Genomic DNA, 25,874 nt, shown 5'->3' with positions numbered 1-25,874 from the left:
GAGTCGTTCCTGCTTTGGCTACCGGATTATTAGCAGGTGTTGGATCTTCTGCAGGAGCTGCCATGGTCGATAAAATTGCTGGAAAAGGTGTCATTTACTTGAAAAAGAACGGAAAAGGAATGAAAATGACTGCTGCAGGATCAGGAATGTTTTTAACACCGTGGGTAAGTGGAAGCTCCTTAAAAGAAGGAGTTTATTCCAAAAACGGTAAAAAATATGAATCTGTTGGATCTGGTTTACTTCTAGGACCAAATTCACCCTTTTCAAACATCCCTTTTCTAAATTTAATTCTATAATGATCAAAAAAAAATCTCATTAAAATTTCATGATATACTTTCATCATGAAATTACACATCTAAAAAACACAACATCTTTTAGATTATGAGATTTGTTTCATCAACGATTTACTACATGAAGGTTCTGGCGCATGATAAGAAAATTATTCTGCTTCAATCCTAGCTTAGCATGAAATGCGCCAGAACCGACCTTTTTCATCAACGATTTACTACATGACGGTTCTGGCGCATGATAAGAAAATTATTCTGCTTCAATCCTAGCTTAGCATGAAATGCGCCAGAACCGACCTTTTTCATCAACGATTTACTACATGACGGTTCTGGCGCATTAGCATGAAATGCGCCAGAACCGGCATTTTTCATCAACGATTTACTACATGACGGTTCTGGCGCATGATAAGAAAATTATTCTGCTTCAATCCTAGCTTAGCATGAAATGCGCCAGAACCGACCTTTTTCATCAACGATTTACTACATGACGGTTCTGGCGCATTAGCATGAAATGCGCCAGAACCGGCATTTTCCTACTACTAATAATATACCATGCCCTTAGGCCAAAATAACTGCTTCAATACTGACTGTAAACAAAAACAGTAAAAAAAGCAAACTGTTATGATTGTCCTGACTGTCGTGATTATCCAATAGTAATAGTACTGGTAGATGCATTGAACGTTTGACACGAAATGTTCAGTGAATCTACCCTCTAAATGTGAATAAAATGCTTCAAAATCTCTACAAATTTTTTGATATTTTATCATCCATTACGAGTGCTGTTCCTGTAGTTCCTGGAAGTGCATCTTTCACCATATGGTTTTGGGATTCTTTCTTAGGAAAGTCATTATTGCGGTAATGAAATTTTTTATTACATTTACTCAGCTAATAAAAATTATATTATTCCTCATTCACCAGGAGTTAAGCTACCAATTTATCTCTTGCCTTCAATAGAGTATAACCATGGCCGGTGTGTGTACATTCGTAATACTTGTTTCGTCATTATCGATGCTTTTAGACAAACATATTTTAAGAGCATCTCTAGACATTTTGAAAAGAATAAAGCAACATTTGTTTTGTTGAAAATGATAGCTCTAACTAAACTTGTGGATTTGGGTTTCCACAATGAAAGAAACTTACTTTTTTTTTTCCATAAAAGTAGAATACAAAAATCAGAATTTTATTTCCTAACTTGTAATCGAAAATTTTTTTCGTCTGCAAAACGTCTATAGTCCAAGCTACAATATAACAATACGGTCTTTGGTACAAAACTAGAATACCTCATACAAAATAACGCTTTCTAAAAATCCAACAGTGAGAGGAGACTTATTTAATATCGCATCTAATAACTAATTTCCTTACCAAAGTGGAGTGGCCTTAAGTACAAAAAGAGCGAATCTCCCCAGCTTTCAGTAAAAAATAATTTTGCTCCGTATCTTATGGTAGTTCTTAAAGAATTATTACAAGATATAAAAAGATATTTTCATATTTTGTAATTTGAGATTTTCTTTTTTCTTTTTAAAAACGAGCTCGGACGCCAGAATGCTTGCATTTAATACTTGATTGTTTTTCATTCATAACCTTCAAAAATTAGTCTAAATATTCTCCTTTTTCTGAACTATCATTATTATCATATATTGTTTTATTGCACTCCTGATGTTTCGCATCAAGAATAATTAACTGTAATATTTTAGCCAACTAAATCGCAGAATTAAAGGCTTCTTTGGATAACTTAAAGCCTTTACTTACTTTTACTTTATCAGATACTTGTCCATTATTGCATGCTTATCTATTACCATCATGATACGTCAATACTGGATTAGAGAAAATCTTTGACAAATAAATATTGTAATGTAAGTAGTATAACATAAACAGTTCATATAAATATGTGCATATTAAGATTTTTAACAATTAAAACATATATAATCAAATGTAAATCGTTGTTGTTTAAAACAGATTTCCAGAAGCGTCGAGAACAGATTTTATGAAGTGTCGAGCACAGGTTGATCAAAAGAGATTTCAATAAAACATTTTTTTTTTACCTGCGGTGAAAATGGAAGACCACTTTTTTCATTATTTTGCTTGCTATCATAAAAGCACTAACATTCTAAATTTACAAACGTCTCCACAGCAGCAGCCATTTAATTATAATGTGCACATCACCGTAAATAATCTTAACTTAGTCTTAATGTTTAGCCTTATAATGTGCAGATATTATGAAATAATATAGAAAAAAATAATCATTAAGTTTCTCGGGTGATTTAAGGCCAGTCTGAGAAAATTTCGTTTTTTTTTCGTGTTATTTTTGTTTAAACGTGTGTGACGTATTTTCACCTCGCGGGATAGATCGCATTAAAAGTTAGACGTTACGTATACCGTTATTAAAGGCCGACATTGTTTTTACAGAAACAGCTGATAATAGATAAAAATATACATCTATCAAATCTATACATCATATTTAACAAAAAATAGTACTTTATTTTTATTAAATATAAATGATTATATTTACCTATTTAAAGTGTAAGTTCTAATTGAACTTGAGGTTCAAAAATATTACATCATTTTTGAGAATACTGCTCAGAAATGCCTTTATTGGTTCAACCAAATTTTTCTTAAGGAAAAAATTGGACAATTTACTAGATCTTTCTTCGATAGGAATGTGAAGAAACTGGTACTAAAAATCTTCATACTTTTTTTGAATGATCGATTTCTTTTAGGCCTTTTAAAATTTTAGCTTTCGTATAAAAGCACTTATAGAGTTTAGCTATGTTTGACTTTATAAGGTTTATTTGTCACTCGCCTATAATACAAAAAGGCTAAAGGTCGACCCTGGTGTATATTTTTCCTAATAATTTTATCTTTTCACTTTTAATTACCCCAAGCACAGGCTACATCTTAACATTTGACTCTAACAAATCAGGAGATAATAACTTACTTGAGTTTAGGAAATAAAAACTTATAGATAAACATAAGGTAGTAAAATATTTTATTTCTCAAACAAAATACACTTAAAGATTGTCTTTTAAATTGCATTAAAATTTGGTTTACTGGCCCTGCCATCAGTCTGATCCACCATGTGCTTTACATAACCTTGGATATATCAGCCTTTGTCAACTCCCAAAAGTTTTCCAAAGTATTTTCTAAAAATTTACAATGGAGAAGCGGGTTGAAAGAATGAAATTTAGCAAAACCCTATTGTGAGATTTAACACAATTATTTAAAGTGATCAGTTATTGGTAAAAAAAAAAAAAAAAAAGAAAGGTTAATTAGTATTTAATATTATCATTTCTTACCTTTGCGATGAAATCTGCTTAACATTATGATCTCATTCCCATATATTGCATTTTGAAGAGTGCTTCATATTTATTTTTAATTGTCCTATGAGAAACAAGGATTAAAAAATTGTTAATATTAATCCAGCACCTTGTATTTTATACACATTATGTAGTCATCATATATTGAAAAAAAAAATTTAATGGAATTCAAGGAAGAAATTTAAAAAATCTCTCTCATATTTGTATAGGTTTTATTTAGACCAACCACCAATTAAAACTTCAAGGTTGACTAAAGACAAATAATTAATGAAAAACATTTGGATTTTGCAACTTTTCCTTGTACTTTCAAAACTTATCTTGTTTTTTTATCATTATTAAATTTGCTGAAAAATGAAAATTTCACAAAACTTGTAGTAGTTATTGAAAAATTAACAACTTAGATGTAAGTATGAATGCATGAATGTATGTATGTATTTATGTATGCATGCATGCATGCATGCATGCATGCATGCATGCATGTGTGTATGTATATATGTATGTATATATGTATGTATGTATGTATGTATGTATGTATGTATGTATGTATGTATGTATGTATGTATGTATGTATGTATGTATGTATGTATGTATGTATGTATGTATGTATGTATGTATGTATGTATGTATGTATGTATGTATGTATGTATATATGTATGTATGTATGTATGTATGCATGTATGTACTTCCAGCATATACCAAGTAAATTACACAGAAAATGAATTATAAAAATTAGAAAAGATTAAGTGAAACATTAAATTCATTTTCAAGTAAAAACCAAAAACAAAAAGATAAACATAGTAACAAGACAACTGGTTTAACATATTTTCATGTAAAACTTTCAAACTAGAAAATGATTTTTGTTTTGCTTGAAACAGCTGCAAAATATTTAAAAATCTAAAAATTCATGTCAAATAAAATGTAAATTTGATCACAGAAAAACTAAAAGTAAAATAAATAATAAACTAACCAGCTTGCTGCTTATTTTAACAATCCCAAAGCAATCACTGGAAAAGGAGCCAAAAATTCAAAACTGCTACTACAGCCACATAGGTTAATAAAAACAAAGGCCAACATCAAATACAATCACTGGGAAGCTGCCTAGCCCTAAAAGCGGACGGTTGTTTTTTTTAAATGACGAATATCTTTTTTTTCTTTGTCAAATCCAAGAATGCTTCTCTAGATCTTAAGTGGAAAAGAAATGCTAAATTTGAAATCAAGTTAATGATATGTTTTGCAATTAGCAAATCAAGCAATCAAGCTATTTCGTTAACAATATTATGTACATAAAAGGTTTCTTTGAAAATATTTTGGTTCTGTTCATACGTGAACAATATCCTGATAAAAGTTACATCTTTTGGTCAGTATTAGCTTCGGTTAATTATGCTAAAAATGTAACTGCTTTGCTGGACGGCGAAAGTATTAATTTGTTCTTAAGAACGATAACCCTCTAACAGTCCTGAGATAAGGTTAATTAAAGACTTTTAGGGTCAATTAAATTGTTTCGTCAAAAAGGATGAGTGGGAAGAAGGAAAAGTGGGAATCCAAAAATATTCCAAAAATTAGTTGGAAGAATCAAGTATTGTTTAAAAATGTAAATCCAGAAGTGGTACTGCAGTTTGCGCGCTCGTCTAAAAGAAGATTAAATGCAGTTCTTTTAAAAAGGATTACCAGAAAATAATTGATTAACAATATTAGACGGACATTTAAACATACTTGTTTTTTAATATTTTATTTTCGTTTCAATTTTGAGAGAACAGCCAGTTAACAATGTGAACTTTGATTCTGTGTTAGTTCAAAATATCTGGAGTAAAATATAAAGAAAATAATGAATTACCAGTCGTGCAAAAGGCTATTAAATATCTTAAATCTGGATAAAAAAATTTGCTGCTAATTGCGTCCCTAATGCCTCATAAGTTTGACATTTTTTAATCATTTCAAGACAAAAAAATGGATCTATTTTGACAATCCTATGTGACCCTGTTCAAGCGTCAACATCTTACGCCAAAGCGAAATATCCATGGTAAGAAAGTCATGCTGAGCATCTGGTGGCGACCAAAGAGGTGTGGTGTATTATAAACTGCTAAAATCTAGAGAAACTATAACAGGCATATCTAGAGAAACTATAACAGGCATACGTTACCAACTACAATTGATCGCTTTGAATCAAGCTCTTAAAGAAAAACGATCAGATTACGCAAAAAAGATAACACGATAAAGTAATTTTTTAGCACGATAACGCTCGTCCATATGTTGCAAAATGCGTAAAAGAAACGCTTGAAGAATTAAGATAGGATGATACACCACCCGCCATATTCACCAGATATTGCTTCATCAGATTATCATTTGCTTCGGTTATTGCAGCATTTACTTGGAGTGCAGCATTTCAATTGCTTTGAAGAAGTCAAATATTTGCTTGAATGCTGGATAGCTCAAAATCCAGAAAAGTATTTTTACAATGGAGTTCATATATTGCCAAAAAGATGGGAGAAGGTAGTTGCAAAGTTATTTTGATTAAATGCATTTTTTATTATTTAGAAACATATATATTCTTTATGATAATAAAAAACCCTCAAAATTAAGTTAACTTCCTAATAAGAAGAAAAGTTGATTTTCACAAGTAAGGAGGAGAAATTTTTTTTTAAAGGTAACTTTTTAGTTTTTATCTTTAAGAGTTGCAACAGACCAACATTTATAGTCATTAATTGGGTAAATGTCTGTTTAAAGGCATCAAATTAAATGTCTTAATTGAAAGCTGATTTAAGTCATGTTTATATAATATATTAGAAATAATATATTAATAAATAAATTAGATTTAAAGATAAAAGGTACACATCATACCACATCTTTTTACATGAAACCAGAATTTTCGAAAAAATATTTGTATTTTTTACGTAATTTTTCTCTCACAAGTTGAACACAGTTCAACGGTTTAAACAAAGTACACGTAATGATGTAACTTTAATAAAAAGTAAAAAACAAAACTTAAAATAATAACACCTTTTTTGGCCATGAAACTTAAAAGTCTGATCTACACAGAAAAAAATGTATAGTTGCTAAATGGCTTTGTTTTGATTTGGCTGGCTGGTTCATCATTGAATTTACGGAAAATATTCGTAGTTAAGATGATCTTTTCGCGCGTGGAAACTGTCCATGATGTCCTTGGATCACGAACGCATTACTTTTATAACAGATTCGAAAATTACGAACATTTCATCGTCACTCAAGAACATCTGTCGTAATAACGTACGTAACTTGGTTTTATAACACAGGCCCCAGGTCGTGTTCGCATATTAAACAAAGTCAGAAATTTTATGAAATTTTCATGACACGGTTTTTGTTTCCGTAGAAACAAATAAGATTCTTACAATTCTTCGTCATAAAAAAAACTAGTTAACAAATTGTTTCTGTTATAAAAATAACGACTTAAACATTGAAGCGCTGCATCAAAAATAATTGGTTAAACTAATAGCAAAAAATGCCATTTAATGTAGTGAATATGTCTTGTGTTTACCTGGGCATAATATCTGTCCTGATGCTGAAAGATTTTCCAATGAAGGTATATAAAACGTTTGGCAAAAAGCGAGATCTTTTATATTGATTTACTCAAATAATAGTCTATGCGAAACTTCGCGAAATAATTTGAAAATGTTAATTTAGTAAAGTTTTACACTTAGTGCTTTAAAACTAATAAAAATATGTTAAAATTGTCATATTGGTTGTAATTGTGTAGTAAGATATTTTTCTTTAAGAATACGTACACATGCTAATTTTGTTGTAGACATGTTTTATGTACAATTTGCCTGCCTGGTTAAGAAAATAAGGAAGTAAAAGGGATTTTAACTTGCACTCTAATGCTTAAATGAGCAGGAGTTAAGCGATCGAAGGAGTATTGTGCGCAACGTTGATCAACTTCAGTCTGGTAAAGTTTCTGTTGATTTTTTAGCGGAGGCTAAAAACGAGGCTAAATCCGATCAAAACAAAAATAAGAACATAAACGGCATGATTAAATTACAAAGTCGTTAAATTTAAGTACATAATAAAAAATATTTTTAAATGTGCGTTTCTATATTCATTTTTTAATAGGAATATATATGTTTTTGTAACTTGTTGATAAAATTAAAACAAAGAAATGAATAAAATTTTTTAGATATTTATATCAATTGTGTAGTAAATAGTAAAATAAATGACGTTTAACAAGAATATTTTAGTTACATTTAGCCTTAAAGAATATCTGATATAAATGTTAATGTCTTTTAGAATGTATTTTATAGATACTTTTTCTCTTAATCAGGAATCTACTTGTAAAATGTCATATCAGCAGTTTATGTTTGATGAGGCATTTCAGTTTCAAGACAAACATCATGTTTCAAAAGTAAAAGGCAATGAGCTAGAAGAAGTTATTGAATTAGAGAATCAGCGTGTTCCACCGTTAGGGGCCTGTAGTAATGACTCCACAGACTCTCAATCTTATTATTCACCTGGGTATATATTATTACTTAATGATACAGAAATAAATGGATATGCATTTACATTATATCTTTCTGCATGTATATAGTTTATAAAAAATGAATGTATGTGTGTATGTATGTATGTATGTATGTATGTATGTATGTATGTATGTATGTATGTATGTATGTATGTATGTATGTATGTATGTATGTATAAATGTATGTATGTATGTATGTATGTATGTATGTATGTATGTATGTATGTATGTATGTATGTATGTATGTATGTACACATATATATGATGCTTAGCTTACAAGTGATGAACATCTGTTAGCTGAAGACTTCATAGTTTTGGAATATCTATGTTTATTTCTAGGTGTTTATTTTATTTATTTTTTTTATTTAGATTGAATGTTGGAAAAATTTTAGAACTTCAAGAACAAAGTGAACAATTAAACAGCTCTTTATATGCATTGACTTCTCACTTTGCTCAGGTAGCTCTTTTGTATTCAATTCTTATTTTAGAATCTGATACAGTTCATTATAACTATAGTTTTACTTAGTTATTTGAATCTACTGTGGTGTAGTATTTTTATGTGCCAATAGTAATTTCAGTAGAAAAAGTGAACCATGAGTCTGATACTTTTTTGACCTCTTTTGATATAATTTACCTATTTTTCTATTAAAAAATTAAAGATTGAGTAACCAAAACTTTTATTATCTCTATACTTTCAGGAGATTTTATATTACTTGTTCATTCAGGAAATTTTATAGTTTTATTATCTCAGGAGATTATAGTTTAGGTGGAAAAAGGAAAGAAATGTTGCACATAAGTCTGCATATGAACAATAAAATAGTGAAAATAAATTTAATACTATTTAAAAACATGCAAGGGTATGGGTGGGGGTACAAAGTAGTTTTGTAATGTATGTCATTAATGTTAATCTATAATGAATAGTTTTTTAAAATCAAATTAAACACAATTTAAGTAGCATTTTGTTTGCAATCAATGTTATGTATTTAAACCCAACACTTGTTAAGTATTACTAGTTCTTCTCACGTTGCTTGCTTTCTATTAATTAGAAAGTAAATCTTAACTAGTCAAAATTATTTATTAACTGTTTGTGACTTATGCACTGCTGATTAGTTAAATGCACTATTGGTTTGCTTTTTTCTTTTACTTTTTTAATAATTGTTAAGTAATAGTTTTCTATTCCAATAAACTATTCAATTATTCCAATTAATTGTAAATGCAAGCAAAAATTCATATTTCTGCTCCTGATCAAAATTTTTTATGATTCATTTTTGAACACCTGACCTCCAAGTTGATTTTTGGAAAGATGTTTTCTTACTATCCTTACTGGCTTGTTTATACCCAATAGTTTTTTAGGAGATAATGGTGAAAATGTAACCTGGGAGTCTAGATTTTGTGCTATTTGCAGGTTTAAAAAGTTAAACTTGTATATTTTTTTATGCAGACTAATGTAGAATTTTTCAGTATCAACAAAAAGACTTCAGTTTATTAGAGGAAATGTAAATTTAAGCATGGGGAAAAAATTACTTAAAAAAGTTACTTAAAAATGACCATTTTAGTCAAATTAGTAAGAAGTCTATTTTAAAAAACTCTTGAAATCAGATTCTGCAACTTGGGCAGTTTTTATATTTTATAAAGTACTAACCATGATTAAACGTTATAAAATATCCAACCTGTTCTTAGTTGCCATGAAATTGTGGTTTTTAGATCCATTTATAAATCTTTTTTTTTTTTTTTTTAGATTCTTTTTTTTTTTCTGAAATAAAAAACATGAATCTAATTAATTATTCTCAATTTAATTGAAGCTGTCTTAATTTTAATTTTCCTGAAAGTGAAAACTTAGTAAATATTTTCAACCTACACTGTTTATTTTTTCAATAAACATTTTTGACCAAAAGTATAAAACTTTGTTGAAAAGTTGTGAGTATTACTTTGCATGCTTGTTTCTGCATACTTTTTTCTGACTGCATACTTTTTTCTGACTACATACTTTTTTCTGACTTTTTTCAACTTTTGCATGATCAAATTTTTTTTTGAGACTTTTTTTGAAAAATGTTCAATCATTAAAATATTTCAATTCAGGTGCAATTTCGTTTAAAGCAAATTATTCATGCACCAAAGGAAAATCAAGAGGTTGGTTGTTTATTTTAAATGCAGTTTCCTCTAAACATGCCTGGGGCCAGTTTAATATTTAAAAAAAAATAAATAAATACAAGTTATAGTGGTTTTACATGCAGAATTTTTTTTTTTTTTATTTTCTTTTAAAAAAAAAAATTTAAGTGGTTGTTAGAGTTTCTGTTAAACTTTAAACTAAAAATTTTAAGCTAAACTTTAAACTTTGTGAAACTGAAATATATTTTTCAAGAAATATAGGCATAAAAAAATTTCTTATTAGAAACTGCTGTCTGAGCTTGAGGAGTTTGCATTTGAAGGCTGTCCTGATGTTGTTGGACCAAAGAAAATCAACTGTATATCCTGCGAGTCACACAATGTAAGTAATTTCAAGTAATACTATAAATAATTATTATGTCAATTAAGTATCAATGATTTTATTTTTCCATTAAAATTATAACTGATAGCAAATAAAGTAAAAACTTCTATATCAGTCATTTTAAATAAAATCAAGTTTAAAATTACTTATTCAGATATACAAAGTATAAATATTCCAGAAAAATATTTGCAGTTTAATTAAATCTGTTAAATTATTTTTCAAAATTGGCAAGTAAAAGTTTTTTCACTTCAAAAACACTTGAAAGAATTCTTTTTTTAAAAAATTCAGAAATTTTGTTTAATTTTAAAAGAATGATATAGAAATTTGCACCTTGATGCTCATTGTCAAAAATAAAAACTGTGACTGTTTTTTTAAGGCGCTTCAGCATTATGAACAGCGCATTGCTGAAGAGAAAGAGCGAGAAATGAGATTAAATTTACACTTGGTATCCATGATAAACAATCTTGAAGCATGTCAAACTGAGGTATTATGATATTTTTTTAAGTTATAAAAGAATGCTGCTATGTTTAAGACTTTTTCAATGCAAAATAAGTATTGCTAATATGATATTCACATCATGTATATTTACTTAAATTTCTTCATAATTCATGATATCTTGATAATAAATAATATGCAGTTTTCACAGAAAAAGTTAATTTTTTTTTTTAACAATTTGATTATATTTCAGCTTGAGAAGAATGATAAAAAGAAAGACAGAGGTTCATTTAGCAAAACCACATCTTCTCCAGTTCATACATCAGATTTAGAAGAACTTACATTACCTGGTACAATTAGAATTTGTTTATATCTTTTTGATATCGTTCATAATTATGAGCTGCAATTTCTTTTACTTTATTTTATTGTAGAAGATTTAAATAAATATGTCGGAGATACCATTGGAAAGCTGGTAGATCCATCCAAAGGCAAAGATGAAATAATATCACAGGTTTCAAAGCAGATTTCTGCCATGGAAAAGTTTGTCTCTTTTCTACAAGGTAACTTTCTCTAAAGAATATACTTTTGATACTTTTATGTTTGATAAAATATATAAAATGAATTATGTATGTTTAAAAATGAATAGATAATTTACATGATATTATATATTCAATTATATTATATATTTTATATACAATATATAGTTGAGTTTCTCCCATAGTTTGGGTAAAAAAGGTTTTCCCATAATTTGGGTAAAAATATTTGTATACTTTACAAATTGTCATTTTAGCATAATGTTGTATAGTAAATAATTTTCTATTTAGTTTTAGGACATCGTATTATCAAATTTACATCATTTATATCATTCCTAAAAATATTAGATATTAGATTCCATTTAATTGTGAAATTTATTCATAATTGGATTTTCATTCTCATTGATATCTTATTCATAAAATTATCAAAAATTATGTGTCTAGAAAAGATTTGAATAAGTAGTTATATTTATGTAAAAGGTGCATTTTTTTTCACAAACTCTCTATGAACAGTAGTCAGTTTATTACAACTATTAATTTAATTTACAACAGTTTTGTTAAAATCTAAAACTAATAATAGTTTTAAATTTATTTATAGTTGTGTTTAACTCTAAAACTAGTAATAGTTAAGTAATTAACCAGTTCCAATAAATTAACTATTATTAGTGCATTTTTAGGATATGAGGGGCCACCACCCACCATTCCTAATTCAACTTTACAGCAAAAACAAAAGGTAATTAATATTATTTAGCTTTTCTATCAGTTTTATAAACATTTTTTTGGTTGTAATAAGTTAAGGTTCTGTTGGTTTTTTTCCTTAAAATAAAGTTTGCTTATTTTAGAATACTGCGCCAGCTGAAAAAGGATTATTGCATTCTCAATCTTTAAAACTTTCAGAAAAGATACCAGCCCCTCATACAAAAATTATGCAGATGACTGAAGAAAAGAGAAAAGTAAGAAAAATTTTCTTTAAATTTTTTTGATATAAAAATGGATTATGAAATAAAAAGTTGAAAATGTCACAGAGTTTTGCTGACTTTTTTCAACACTTGCTTTAAACTCTTTTTTAAAATTATAAAACTTTTTTGTACAACTTTTTATTACAAATCATAAAACATTAAACCTTCTTCAAAAATCTTGTCTAGAGATTGCACAAGGCCAGCTTAGCAATAATTAAAAAGAGTCTTGCTGTACTTCAAATTTTTGCAATAAGGTGAAATTTCTTTTGTTATAAAAAGAGCCTAATCTGCTTTCAAATCTTTAACATTATTTTTTCTTTTTACTTGCAGTCAATTTGGCTGCAGTGCCCGACATTTTCGTGAATACATGATGAAAAAGGCGTTTGCTGAAAATGATTCATTTGCTGGATTTAGGTGCTCATTTGATTACACAAAAGTTGTTGTATATAAGAATTTATATAAAGGTAAAAATATATCAATAAAAAATTAGCATCATGTTCATCAGAGTTGCTGATTGATATTGCTTCAAATGTATTGTTTGGCAGCATTAAGTCTTCTAACTTTTAAGAAAAAAGGATTTTTTATTTTATTCTAGTATTTTGATAAGATAAAATCTTTTTCTTAAATATATAGTAGTTAAATATGTTAAATGTATCTCAATTTTAATACATAAATAAATTAGGTTGATTTTTTAACTATTAGTAAGCCTGTCGATGAAGTGCGCTCTTCTGTTGACCAGATCATGGTTTTGCATACAAAACTTATAAATATTGGTGGGTTGCATCCAGATTCAGAAGATGAGTTAAATATTCCACTCTCTACTGCGGATAGGCGTGCAGCATGGAAGCACTCAAAGTCTATGAGCAGGTCTCGTACAGAGTCAGTCTCTTCTACAATTTCAAGTTTTTCAGTAAAGGTAAAATAATACTTCATAGTAATTTAAATAATATCGGTTTACTTTGAAGGGAATCATTATATTCTTTGTATTCTTTATTTCTTTTTGAGCTAAGGTAGTTAATTTTTAAGATTTCAAATGTCTACTTATAAGTTTTTTACTTTGAAAGCCTCTAGAAGTGGAGATCCAGGATCAACTGGTGCGTGTTGTACGTGGGACACTGACTTCTGGGTTAAAGGAACTCCTTCAGCATGGTTTGTGTGAGGTGAATTTTTTATTTTAAAGATATTTTCTTATAATTTAACTAATAACCACTTTTCAATTTATTTAACTTTGCAATTCAAAAGAATGTCTTATTTTATAGACTTTTTCTACTGCCACCCTTTCAACAAAAGCATTAGTTGGATGTATGTCATCACATTCTATTCAAGGTCTTGGCCTACACATTTGGGAGTATTTCAACAAGTTTTATCAGCTTAAGGTGTTTATATCATGATGTATACAGTATATATATATATATATATATATATATATATATATATATGTATATATATATATATATATATATATATATATATATATATATATATATATATATATATATATATATATATATATATATATATATATATATATATATATATATAGAAATATACAATGTTTATGTGATAGTTATGCTTATAATAATGTTAATAAAGTTATAGTAATGCTTATGGTGTACATTATATGTAAATTTGTTGTTTTATTTTGTTTTCTTTTCTTTTTGCTTGTTTGTTTTTTTGTTTTGTTTTTTTTTGTTTGTTTTTTTTTTCTAGTTTATTTTTGATGGTTTACAGTCTAAGTTAAATATTGTTAATTTTTTATAGCAAGGTGATCTTTTTAATACACAACCAAGCATGATGTTATCAGAAGCATTTGCTATGGATGTTGGCTGTACACAGCAAACTCCCAAACAAGTAAGTTTATAAATGCAGATAAAAAAAGTTTGTCTTTGAAGAACAAACTCAAATTTGTAATTGGCTAATAAATATTTTTATCTTTAGTCACTTCTCACAGTGCTCCATAGAATTAAAACTACTCATGAACCTCGAAAGCGCAGCTTTGATGCCATGTTTAAAGCATTAGTTTCTGCTGCACTCAATCGTGGCAGGCTGGCTCAATGGATTCGACTTGTTATCCGCTGTCCAGAACTGGTTGATCATCATTACGAACGTTGGTCTTATGTTGTTCGAACAGGTTTTTTTTGTTTTTGCTTTTAAAAAAGTTTCCTAATATTTAAGTTTTTATAGTTTAATATTTGTTTAAATTTTTATAAAAAGCAGATTTCAGCACGTGAAAAAAAAAATTTGTTTTTTGAAAGTTATAGATTTCGGCTTTCAAATTTTTTTAGATTTTTTCTATATAAAATCTTTATGCTAGTGCAAAGTTAAACAGCTTATACTTTGCAGAATTGTACTTGCTTTAAGCACAATATACTCTTGTTATTTTTAATTTTATTCCTCATGAATTTTAAGTCTTTAACTAAAGAAAAGTTAAATTACTCGAATATCACTAAAACTTCTTGCAATATAAGAAAGATTTATATCTGTATATACATTTTTTGTAGATCAACTATTTCATGCTCAAGTAACGTTGTGAAAATCTGATTTTTTTGCAGTCGATTTTTTAAAACGTTTAGTGAGTTTTAAAAAATCGATTGCAAAAAAATCAGATTTTCACAAATCAGTTTTTAATCCATAAATTTTTTAAACATGGCTTTCACAAAATTTTTAGCAAACAGTAGAACTACTAATGATGCTAGAGAAACGTAATTAAAGGAAATCTAAAATGATGACTTCACCGCTCTCATAGTTTTTAATTTAAATATTGAATGTGATGACAAATTTTCAGATTAATTGATTGATTCTTTTTTGAAAATCGCCTCTAAAAAGTCGTAATAAGACAGGTGACATTAACGTCACCTTGGATCCAGAAGACCCTCCCTCTCTCAAAAAATTACCCCTGTAAAAACGTCGAGTAAGAGCCAATCCAAGGGTAAGTTTTTGTAAACTTAGGAGGAGCATATAAGAAATGTATGCTTGTACAATATATTTTGTAGTAATGTAAATTAATTTGTGTTTTTTTTTGAGGCACTATTTAAATATAAGCAACACAAACTGAGCCGTATTTTTGAAAAACAAAAATTCTTTTTCTTTCCGAAAATAAACTCCAAGTTAAGAGAAATTAAAAACCAATTCACATAAATTCTCCTATTAATCGATTTTTTAAAAATCGTTTTTGTTAAATTTTACACTGTGTTTTTTTTATTTCTCTTCGTTTATTTGAAACCAGATAAACTCAAGGCTACTTTTAGGAAAGCAAAAAAACTAAATTCTCTTACAAACTTCTGTATATTTTTCTAGATAACTGATTTATCTATTGCACTTGTTGCCGCTTTGCATGATTCTCTCATAGCAAAAATACTCCCAGAAATTAAGTTTTCTGGTTTCAAACGACGACGAATAATTGATATCAATTTTATTACATTTTTACTAATTTTTTTGTTTATTTGAAAATGACAGGTTTGATTAGAACATTTTTTATAAAAAATTTTTATATGAAGCGGGATATTTTTGAGTAATTTAAAACAACGTTAGTTTATGTGAATTTATCTCAGGTTTTGATGATATTTTGACCACCCTCGAGAAGCTTTCTTCATTGACGTTCTTTCTCCCAGAAGACCTTGCGATAAGACATTTACTCAAAAGTAGCAATGAATTTGGTGATGTGTAGCTCTATTATTTTTTAAGAATTGATCAATTTTGCTTCAATTATTTAAAAAGAGGTTAATTTTGTGACATTGGCAAGTGAGAATAGATCGTATTGTTTAAAATCAATAGCTTTTCCTTTTTTTTAATTTTTTGTCTTAACTAAAAACTGCAAATCTAAAGTCAATTCAGATTCCAAGGTTTTAAGAAAGCTTTAAAGAGTGTCCAGTAAAAAAATTTTTTTTTTTTTATTCTCACGCTGTCGGGCTATCATTGAAGATTTGGCCGTTTATCCTATGATTAAAAAAAATACTACTTTAGAATTTTAGTTATAATGACGGTTTATTCGTTGACGCGTTTCACCTTCATAAATTCTCATCATTATTTTAGTAATAATTTATGCATTTTATTTTTATGGCGACTGTATTTTTATGCATATTTATATTTTTTCCTACTTTTGTGAATTAAAAAAGTAGCGTGTAGTGGTTGACCTACGACTTCGTTACGATTTAATTTTCACACTCCGCGCAAAAGTTGCTATTACGATTGATTATATTGTGAAATAAGCTTTGACTTATGTATATATTTAAAAATATTTATTTTCTGAAAATATTACGATACAACACAATTCAGGTTTTGGTCTTAGTCAAAAAATCTCCAAACATTTTGCAATACCCAGAATAAAAAATTCTCTAGAATTTCTACAGATTTATGCGATTCTATAGGGAGTCGTCTTATACAACTTCTGTAAAATTTATATAGAGTTTGTATAGACAGAACTTTTTGCCCTGAGTTTTTTGTTTTTATTTTTCGTTGTTATTTGGTCTGTTACTTGGACACTTGGTTTGTTACAAAATAATCGGGAAAAAGATTATTGCTCGCAATATTCAAGGAATTTATGACAATTTAAAACAAAAAATATACATTCTTTGTCATGAAAAAAAAGCAATTTTCTGCAACTTCAGCATGGCTATTAACAGAACGGAAATTCAAAAAACATTTTTTCTTATAGCTTCGTTCAGCAAACTCAAGTTTATTTTATATGATGAGATAAATTGAATGTTGCTTTATCGGTATCCAACTAAAATGTTCTTTTTATTTAATTACCTTTATTACTATCGCTAACATCAATTTATTACTGCTTCTGTTTATCCGAGTTATTAGTTTTTTTGGTTCTTTACATTTCGATTATTCATGGCTGATGAAGCATACTGAAGACTTAAGTGGCCGACAAAGATTATTTTTAAAGATTATTTTCAAAATTACATTTAATAATGCTGGTGTGCGTTTGAAATTAGTTCTATAATATATGGTTTATAAGTTGTACTTAGATTTGAGTTGCTGAATGCATAAAAAATGTTACTTATTTTTCATAATTAACTCTAGCTTTTATAACCTAGCGAATTATTATAAATTTCATAATGATAATTTCATTAGAAATAAAAGTTTTTATGCTACATGTAAATTTATAAAGATACTATCATTTGAAGCAGGTCATGGTATTGTTACTTGAAGAAAATATTCTGATTTTTAACATTTTGTTTACGAATCAACGCAATCCTTATTAGACATCGTAAGACATGGGTGCGTGCGAAAATCTGTTATAACATGCGACAAATCATGTTCAACCGGACACTATTATCTTCATTATGTTTATTGATTTTTTAGGATGTAAAGCAAAGGAAAATGGCACTGTTGCACAAGAGTGAAGTTTATTTTCTTCACTTTTTCTAAATAGACGGTTCAAACAAATCGGAAATTTATTTTAAGAATACTCTATTGAAAGTGTACTTTTTTTAAAGTATACTTTATTTGTAATAGGAGAGACCAGGGCTAGTTGATGTTATAAACCGACCATTAATTTCAAGAGCCATCCGAGAGCAGTGAGATTACCTAAAGACAACGTTTTATTCAATGACTTCTCCGAAGTCATTCAACAAAAAATCGAAAGAAACTGAAAAACAAAACATTGAAAGAATGAAATTGAATAACAAAACATTGAAAGAATGAAATTGAAAAACAAAACATTGAAAGAATGAAATTGAAAAACAAAATATTAAAATGAATAAAACATAAATTCCAATAAAGGATTTGTTTCATTCATTATTAAAATTGTTGATTATTACATCTTCAACTAAAATGATGTTAAATATGGTCAATGTCATATATTTAAAATTCTTCTAGATCTTAGCAGAAAAGTAAGGCAGCACAGAATTATTCGAAACAAGTCCGTCATTAAAATCTAAAACTTTGTGTCGTAAATATCCCCAGGCATAACAAGGTTCATTATTTGTATTAAAAATGTTTTTTATTTCAAATTAGGCATTACATAAGATACTATAACTAAAAACGATTATGGAATATTTTAGAGGCAGAAAAAGGTAATTAAGTGTTATCTTATGTGGGGACATGTAAACAATTATCACAACCAATTGAAGAAAACTTAAATTTATTCCATTTATCCCATATGAGGGGATCACGAATCATTTTGAATACATAAAAGAATGAAATTTCCAATTTTTAAAGTTTCGCAAATTTTAAATAGTATGAAATGTTAACCATTTTTAACGCAAGAACGGAACTAGTGAAACTCAAATATTTACTAATAAGATATTTTTCGCTTTTATTGCTTAATTATAGCTCTGTTTTGATAGTTTTACACCAAACTATGCGATAAGTTCTAGGGAAACTAGGCTTTAAAAGTTTCTTAAGACTAAAGACTGCTAATTTATTTTAAGCATATAAGAAATTAGCAAATTAGGGAGTGTATATCGCAATTTGGATTGAGATGGTAGAGTCAACGCAAAATTATAACTAAAACACAACTAAATTTTGGGAACAAAATTTATCATACAAAAACGAAAGAAAACCCTCACAACCGGAAAAAGTATATACTAATATGAGCTATCGACTCGGGAAATGGGCCGACAAATGTCGAATATCAGACCTGTGCATGTGAGAAAATGCCGAGTTCATCTCGATAGGTAACGTTCTCGGTAAAAATAAAGGTGAGGATAAATGCATTGGGCTACGCGGATCTTGAAAATTTAAACTATGTTGTGAAAAAGATCGTTCTTTATCGTAGTTGAATCTATCTTTTTCAAAGTTAAAACGTTCATTGTCGAACATGTACCGATCTTTCCCACGCGGAAGTTCAAAAGTATGTTTGTCGTGAGAACGTTCGATAATACGCTCATCAAGAGAGCGCTTTAGTCCGTTGTGTATATTTAAACCACTAGGTATATGCATACGCTCCGTTGATCCGATTAAACGGTCTGATGGATTAGACATACATTCGCGATCCGTTTGAGGTCGATCCAACCGAGTATCAAGCGTTCTTTCAGATGGAAGCTGCTTAAGTGTTTCGTGTAAACGTTCAGAACTATGAAACTCTTTAACACGTTCGTGGCCGTTCCTGGCTTTAAACAACAAAACATCTTTTTCAGATGAACCTGTTAGACTTTCAACAGAAAAAGAGGTAGGGGTCTTTTTCTCCATTCTATAGGACGATAAGGGCATCGGTAATGAAGAAGGCCTTTCATTTGGATGATGATGATGACGGCTACTATTAAACGACGCTGCTTGAAAACTGTACTTTTCACTTAATGAAATATCACGGTCATAACCGTTAGGACTATCCTGCGCTTTAAGATGATTAAGTGTGTGAGGCATCTTCGGAGAGCTACGCGCCAAATGAATGTGATGATCGTACGTGTTACGTGAATGCAAAGTGACAGATGGAGCTATGGAAGCTGGAGGTAGATGCATCGATACAGGCGGAGAGAATCGCCCATGGATTGGAATTTTATGGGAGTAATTAAACATTACCGGTTGAAGATGCATCGATTGACGTGACGTAAAAGCGGAATGGTTTATATCTCTAGGTAATATGGGGTTAGAGGATTTTAACATAGCTAGTCCTCTAGACTCCTTGAGATCTTTCTCGGCAACGTCTAAAGTACTTCGAATGTTTTTTTGATCAATATGTCTTGGTTCAACATGACAATTCAATACTGAAGTATGTTCAGGCATAAGAAGCCCATTTTCGTAAGTCTTAACATCATTACGGCTATTAGACATATTTAATACACTAGGGCGATTTCCATTTTCTGATCTAGCTGAATGAACAGGACTGTACAGTGGATTTTGGTGCATTTCATGAGGCTGGAAAAAACTTTTAGAAGGTTGATAACAAACGTGATTTGTAACATCGGCAGGATATGAGCTGCACTTCACATTCGTATCGTTTTGCAAAGAAGTTAATACTGATTGATGAGGATTTGCACCCTCTGAATTTCTACTAGAATCAGTTTTACACGGTTTTACTTCGGTAAATGCTGACGAAGACAAGTCGCTCTCAAGAACTATATCTTCGTCTTTTTTAGCGTTCAGCACAACTGTGCTTTGAAAATCAGATTTAAGCGTATGGTTCTCAGAACTATCTTTCACTATTATGGTTTGTGAGTTCAGAGTAGCAAAACTTGGATAGAACGGTTCACTTAAGCTAATAGGTGTGCTATTTGCAAGGCGACTCATCTGCTTAGCAGCTTCCATAGCTTGCTCCCTTTGCCACATTTCCACACTAGAAGTGCGCTCTCTGGACGTTTCAACACTTAATTCTTTGTTTGATCCTTTACTATCATCAACTCTTTGCAATGGTGATACGTGACCAAGATCTAAGCCTGCGTTAGACTCCTTATCTTGCTCCTCGTCTTCTAGTTTTGGAATAAAAGGTCTGCAATGAGTTTCGGCGTTCAAGTACGGCGTATCCCATTTTTGAGACGCATGGTAATCACCAATAGTAGGATATAGCCCTTTTTCCACTGCGTGCCCAGCTCTATTGGCCATTCCTGTTGAAAACACATAGCACTTATATGTTTGCTGAATATCGTTGGATCCTGGAGAATTCAAAACTTCATCAGAGGTTTCTGTATTTTTCTTTCGGCGCTTTTTAGAACGGTTCTTGTTTTTGCGGGCTAATCAGTAAATAACCAAAGTTTAACTACATAGAAGACTTAGTTTGTTAATTACATGAAAGATTCTGTTATTCAAGAAATTAAGGAACATAAAATGCTAAAAAATGTTTGCTAAAAAATTACTAACTTTTGCTGGGAGCACAATCTTCTCCTTCAGAATCGTTCTTTTGAATTAATTCTTCACCTTCATCTGCGCTCCACCACTCTTCCTCTTTGTTTCTCTTACCTTCATTCTGTATTACACACTTGCGTTTGCCACGCGGCTGAAAGATGCTTAAATCAAGGCCTGGAGAATCAGGTCTTACTTTCTGCGCTTCTTTATTCTTTATATCCAGCGACCCTTTTTTTCCAGTATCCTATACCAAAAAAAAACATATTATAAAAAAAAAAATACTATAATTACATTATATTACATTGTGTGTGTGTGTGTGTGTGTGTGTGTGTGTGTGTGTGTGTGTGTGTGTGTGTATGTATGTATGTATATAATATGTAAATACTAAATATTTTCTTCTATAAAGTAAAAATTTGTTATAAAAATATGCTACATTTTTTAAAATATGCGAACAGGCACAGGACAGAAGGTTTTTTCAGCTAATTCTCAAGTTAGAATTCTTTTTTTAAAACAATCTTAACGCGCCAATGCGCAGAGAGAATACAGAGCTTTTACATAGTGCACAAGATAATATTAACCCTGCAGAAGTCGAAAAAAGTAATCAAAACAAGCGACCGCTTTTTAAAACAATTTCCGCCACTATTAAATGACAACATAAAAACAATCGAAATTTATTAGCGGACTACGTAGAATAGTTAGTAATATAACTTTCTAACGTCGTTATCAAAGGATTAGTAGTTTCACCGATTTTACATGTCTACATCAAACTTTTATATTAGCGAATAATTAACGCCAAGATAGTAAAAAGAAATTCACGTTAAATGCAAACATGTTATAGTAACTTTTCGAAACAGTGAATAAAATAATGAATTTACATGAAATAATAATTAGTTGGGTAAAGTGTAAATGAAGCAACATAAAAAAATTGTAATATTAGAGAGAAATCCACAAGATCAAAACGAAAAATAGCAGAAATATTCGTGAAAAAGAAAAAAATATTAGTAAACAAACCTTGACTTTGGCGTTCAGCTCGTCAGTTTGATTACTCAGTAAATGTTTTTTCTTCGCCTAGAAAAATACACAATCATACAAAAAAAGTCTTAAAAGAGATATAACACAAGATCAAGATAGAATATTTTATTTTAAAAAAAAATGTTAAAAATGTTAATTCTGTTCAAGTTGTTTTTTTGTTTTTTTTTTGTTTTCATGATTTTTAAAAGTTTTTTAAAATAACGTTCTTAACAAATTTTTAGAGAAAAACACTAGGTTTAACTAAAATATCTTCGACACGATATTTAATTTTAAAATATTCAAAAATAAGTTACTTGTCGCTTGTTATGTTCATGGATCTCTCTGAGAAGTCCGTTTTCCAAAGCTTTTTCACAGTCTGGTAAAATCTGGTATGAGAAAAATGTAGTTTTAACAAAGGGAAAGTTAACCTATGTAATTAAAAACTTAACAAGAGCCTCAAACAGTGATTTCAATTTTGCAATTTTACATATTTTAGCTCATAGTTTAGCACCAACACATCAATCAGTTCAATACCTTGAGAAAATGAATTCTGACATTTTCACTGTACACACATCAAACAATAAACTTAACAAAAATAACTTATGAAACATTTTTTTGATACATTTATTTAAATGCGGTTGGTGTGTACCTGTTGTTGACCCTTCTTCACAAATTTCATCCTCTCAATTAAAAGATCATCTTTAGATGGAATTGAATCTCCTGTATGTTCCTAATATTTAATGAATTATTACTTATAAAACATAAGTACATATAGTAAATATACAGACAGGTGGAAATGAAAAAACCATTTTATGTTAACTCAAATTTAAATTCTTCCTCAAAATAATTGCCTGAAGTTTGAAGTAAAAAAAGACTTTGAAGAAAGAAAACTCTTAATAAAAAAAAAATCTTGTCCTTTTCCTAGTGAAATTGATTTTAAAAAAAGATTTGTAATTCAAAAAGACTTCATTTATAGCAGCTATTAGGTTCTTCACATACAAACAAGATTTGAACATTGCAATTATACTTTTTAACAATCTAAGCAAATAATTCAAGCATATTTAAAAAAGAACATTTTTTTTTTTTTTAAATTAAGTCTTTTTAATGGAATTAACAAAGTTTAACACAAAATAAGAAATTATAATTACTTTGAAAAAGAAAAAAAAAAAAACATTTATGAATTAATACTAAGGTCATGTGAAACATAACATTAGATTGTCAGAAGATGAAAATATAAGAGTATTTGAAACCAAAATGACATTTTTCAGATGAAAATATTTCTTTTAAAAAGAAACAAGAAAAAACAGCACAAGGAACAAAAAAATAAAGAGTAAACATATCGTCTTGTACTACTTTTATATTCAAAGGAAAATGCTTGGTGAAAGGGACCTCAATTAACAAACTGTTTCTAAAGCATTATATTGTAAACAATGAATTTGACAACAAATCTGTATTAAAACAGAAAGCTTGTTACATACGAAAAGTTATTTAAAACACTTTGCTATTGTGCATTTCAGGTTACTGAAAAACAAAATCAAAAATAGAAACTCTGAATGATTGTCTTTATGTACAGATTGTACAAGAAAAAACTTTCCTTGCACAATCAGTAAGTTTTAAGAATTAGAGAATCAATTAGAAAGAACTTGAGACCATAACCTATTCACTATTGATCATTGTCAGAACAATAACAATATTGAAAAGGAATTTGCAAGTTAATCACTTGTGAAAGCAATACTTGGCTATCAAAACCTTCATGACCAGCAAAATCTTGAGAAAGGTCATGTGTTCAATTTTTATCAAACTAATTTACAGATAATAAAAAAACATAATAGAATGATTAATATTTAAGTATGTTGAAACAAAAGGATATTAAGAAACACTAATTTTAGAGCACACAGAAAATTTAAACTTTTCATAAACATTTTGAAATACAAATAAAAAATGTTACATACACCAGGAGATTTTATTAGATAGACCACATTAGAAAAGTATGTCCTTTTTTATTGGTAAGCAGGTTTCACTGTTTAAAAAATGTTAAGCAAGGAAAAATTAGAGCTTTCTTTTTTTTTTTTTTTTATTTCTTACAGTTTAAACCAAAAAAGAAAAAAGTACTTTAAAACGTGAAGCAAAACCAAATTTTCTACATATCAAAATAATATTTCTTAAAAACTTCAGATTGATACAAGTAACTTTAAATAAAAATTAAACCACCAAAACATTGCTTTAACACTAATAAACTTTCAAATGTAGAGTAATTCAACCCAGCTTTTTCATATGCGTCAGCTTATTTTTTTATTTTTAAAGTAAACAATTTGATGTAATTAAAAAAAGGGTGAAGAATAAACAAACTTCAACAACATTTTTTTATTTAAAACTTCAATAGACTTGTAATATAGAAACTTATATAAAGACCAATATTTATATTATGTGTAACATTCACATACATATATACAATATAATATAATACAATACATAAAAACATACATACAAACACACATACACACACACACACACACGCGCACACACACACACACGCACACACACACACGCACACACACACACACGCACACACACACATACATACATACATACATACATACATACATACATACATACATACATACATACATACATACATACATACATACATACATACATACATACATGCATAAACAACAAATTGTAATTTTAATTCTTTATTTTTTGACATTTATATGATGAAAACAAACAAAATTAAACCGACATTCATTAAAAACTGTTATTAGTTTTAAAACAATAACTATATACGAACACATAATATTAGATTCTTTAGATAAGTGAACTTATATCAACAGATATTAAATGTATACAATCCTGAAAACGACTAATAATAGTATCAAATGACTTTCTCTAAATACATTTTTTTTCTGACCATTTGAAGTGTTAGCCACATTTAGTAAACCGCAATACTAATTTGATATCTCAACCTAGTACTTTGTTAAAAGATGAACTTAAAAAATTCAAGTAAAACTATTATGGTATTTGAACTACATTAAAAAGGCTAAATTTCAAGTAAACAGAACTATTGTGCTAAGCCATACTACATACTACTAAGTAATAACAATGCTATTTTACCTACGATACATAACAGTATTTCAAGTTAAACTTTCAATCTAGAATGACGAATAATTTGTAGACCAACGCAATAAATTTGCTTTTAAAAACCGCACTTTTTTTAATGTCAAAATAAATCACCGCACTTTACGTTTCCCGTAGAGCTACCGGCATCTAAACCAATATTATAGTTTAAAAAACTGCTTTACGTTTGAACGATTTAAATAATTTTGGCATACGCATATTAATCAATTACTTAAAAAAATTTCACTCAAACCGATGAAAATTGCAGTTAAAACATTCAGCATTTTATTAGAAAACTTCAGTGAAAATTCATTGTAAAAGTTACTTTGGGTGAAAGAAAAAACTGCGTTTTATCATTCCGTCACAAAAGATATTGGCACTCATTTATTTGGCTAAAACTCATATTAGAGATAAAATTTAGCGAAAAACAAAATCTTTAACAGCTTCTTTAATATTCACATAACATTAAAAAGAGCACCAGGAGATCCTCATTACTTCTTAGAAATTTAGTCAA

At 28.9% G+C, this 25,874-nt stretch overlaps 2 protein-coding genes across 7 annotated transcripts in view; one reads left to right on the top strand and one right to left on the bottom strand.

The window, feature by feature from the left end:
- Positions 1-7,434: 7,434 nt before the first annotated feature.
- LOC145187071 (RUN domain-containing protein 1-like) lies at positions 7,435-16,766 on the top strand. Of its 3 annotated transcripts, none has more exons than XM_090095293.1 (18): positions 7,435-7,520; positions 7,893-8,083; positions 8,457-8,544; positions 10,167-10,217; positions 10,480-10,575; positions 10,952-11,059; positions 11,264-11,360; positions 11,442-11,570; positions 12,221-12,276; positions 12,386-12,496; positions 12,689-12,756; positions 12,833-12,916; positions 13,205-13,418; positions 13,567-13,662; positions 13,762-13,878; positions 14,264-14,353; positions 14,441-14,633; positions 16,054-16,766. In XM_090095293.1, exons 2-18 carry the CDS (start codon positions 7,908-7,910, stop codon positions 16,167-16,169), a joined length of 1,890 nt encoding a protein of 629 aa, XP_089951419.1. In that variant the 5' UTR covers positions 7,435-7,520; positions 7,893-7,907; the 3' UTR covers positions 16,170-16,766. The 3 variants fall into 3 exon arrangements, with proteins under 3 accessions (XP_089951419.1, XP_089951418.1, XP_089951417.1); XM_090095292.1 differs by having other exon boundaries at positions 7,490-7,656; XM_090095291.1 differs by lacking the exon at positions 7,435-7,520 and having other exon boundaries at positions 7,852-8,083.
- A 2,208-nt stretch (positions 16,767-18,974) lies between these two features.
- Positions 18,975-25,874, bottom strand: part of LOC145186271 (uncharacterized) — an 8,276-nt gene continuing 1,376 nt past the window's right edge. Inside the window, exons 2-7 of one of the 4 annotated variants that reach the window (XM_090095286.1) lie at positions 25,358-25,510; positions 22,893-22,973; positions 22,558-22,629; positions 22,244-22,300; positions 21,248-21,476; positions 18,975-21,120 (exon numbers count right to left, since the gene is read on the bottom strand). In XM_090095286.1, coding sequence (XP_089951412.1) covers positions 19,049-21,120; positions 21,248-21,476; positions 22,244-22,300; positions 22,558-22,629; positions 22,893-22,922 — 2,460 coding nt within the window. In that variant the 5' untranslated portion in view covers positions 22,923-22,973; positions 25,358-25,510 and the 3' untranslated portion in view covers positions 18,975-19,048. Of the gene's footprint in view, positions 21,121-21,247; positions 21,477-22,243; positions 22,301-22,557; positions 22,630-22,892; positions 22,974-24,195; positions 24,287-25,357; positions 25,511-25,874 lie in introns of those variants that run through there. The other 3 variants (XM_090095287.1, XM_080062379.2, XM_080062380.2) reach the window with 3 other exon arrangements.

The sequence above is a fragment of the Hydra viridissima genome, unplaced genomic scaffold (assembly GCF_058129835.1).
Source record: "Hydra viridissima isolate aposymbiotic clone 2 unplaced genomic scaffold, HvirCarnegie_v1 scaffold_8, whole genome shotgun sequence".
Classification (NCBI taxonomy): domain Eukaryota; kingdom Metazoa; phylum Cnidaria; class Hydrozoa; order Anthoathecata; family Hydridae; genus Hydra; species Hydra viridissima.
The sequence above is the reverse complement of the archived record's forward strand: the minus strand, read 5'-3'. Positions and strand labels throughout refer to the sequence as shown.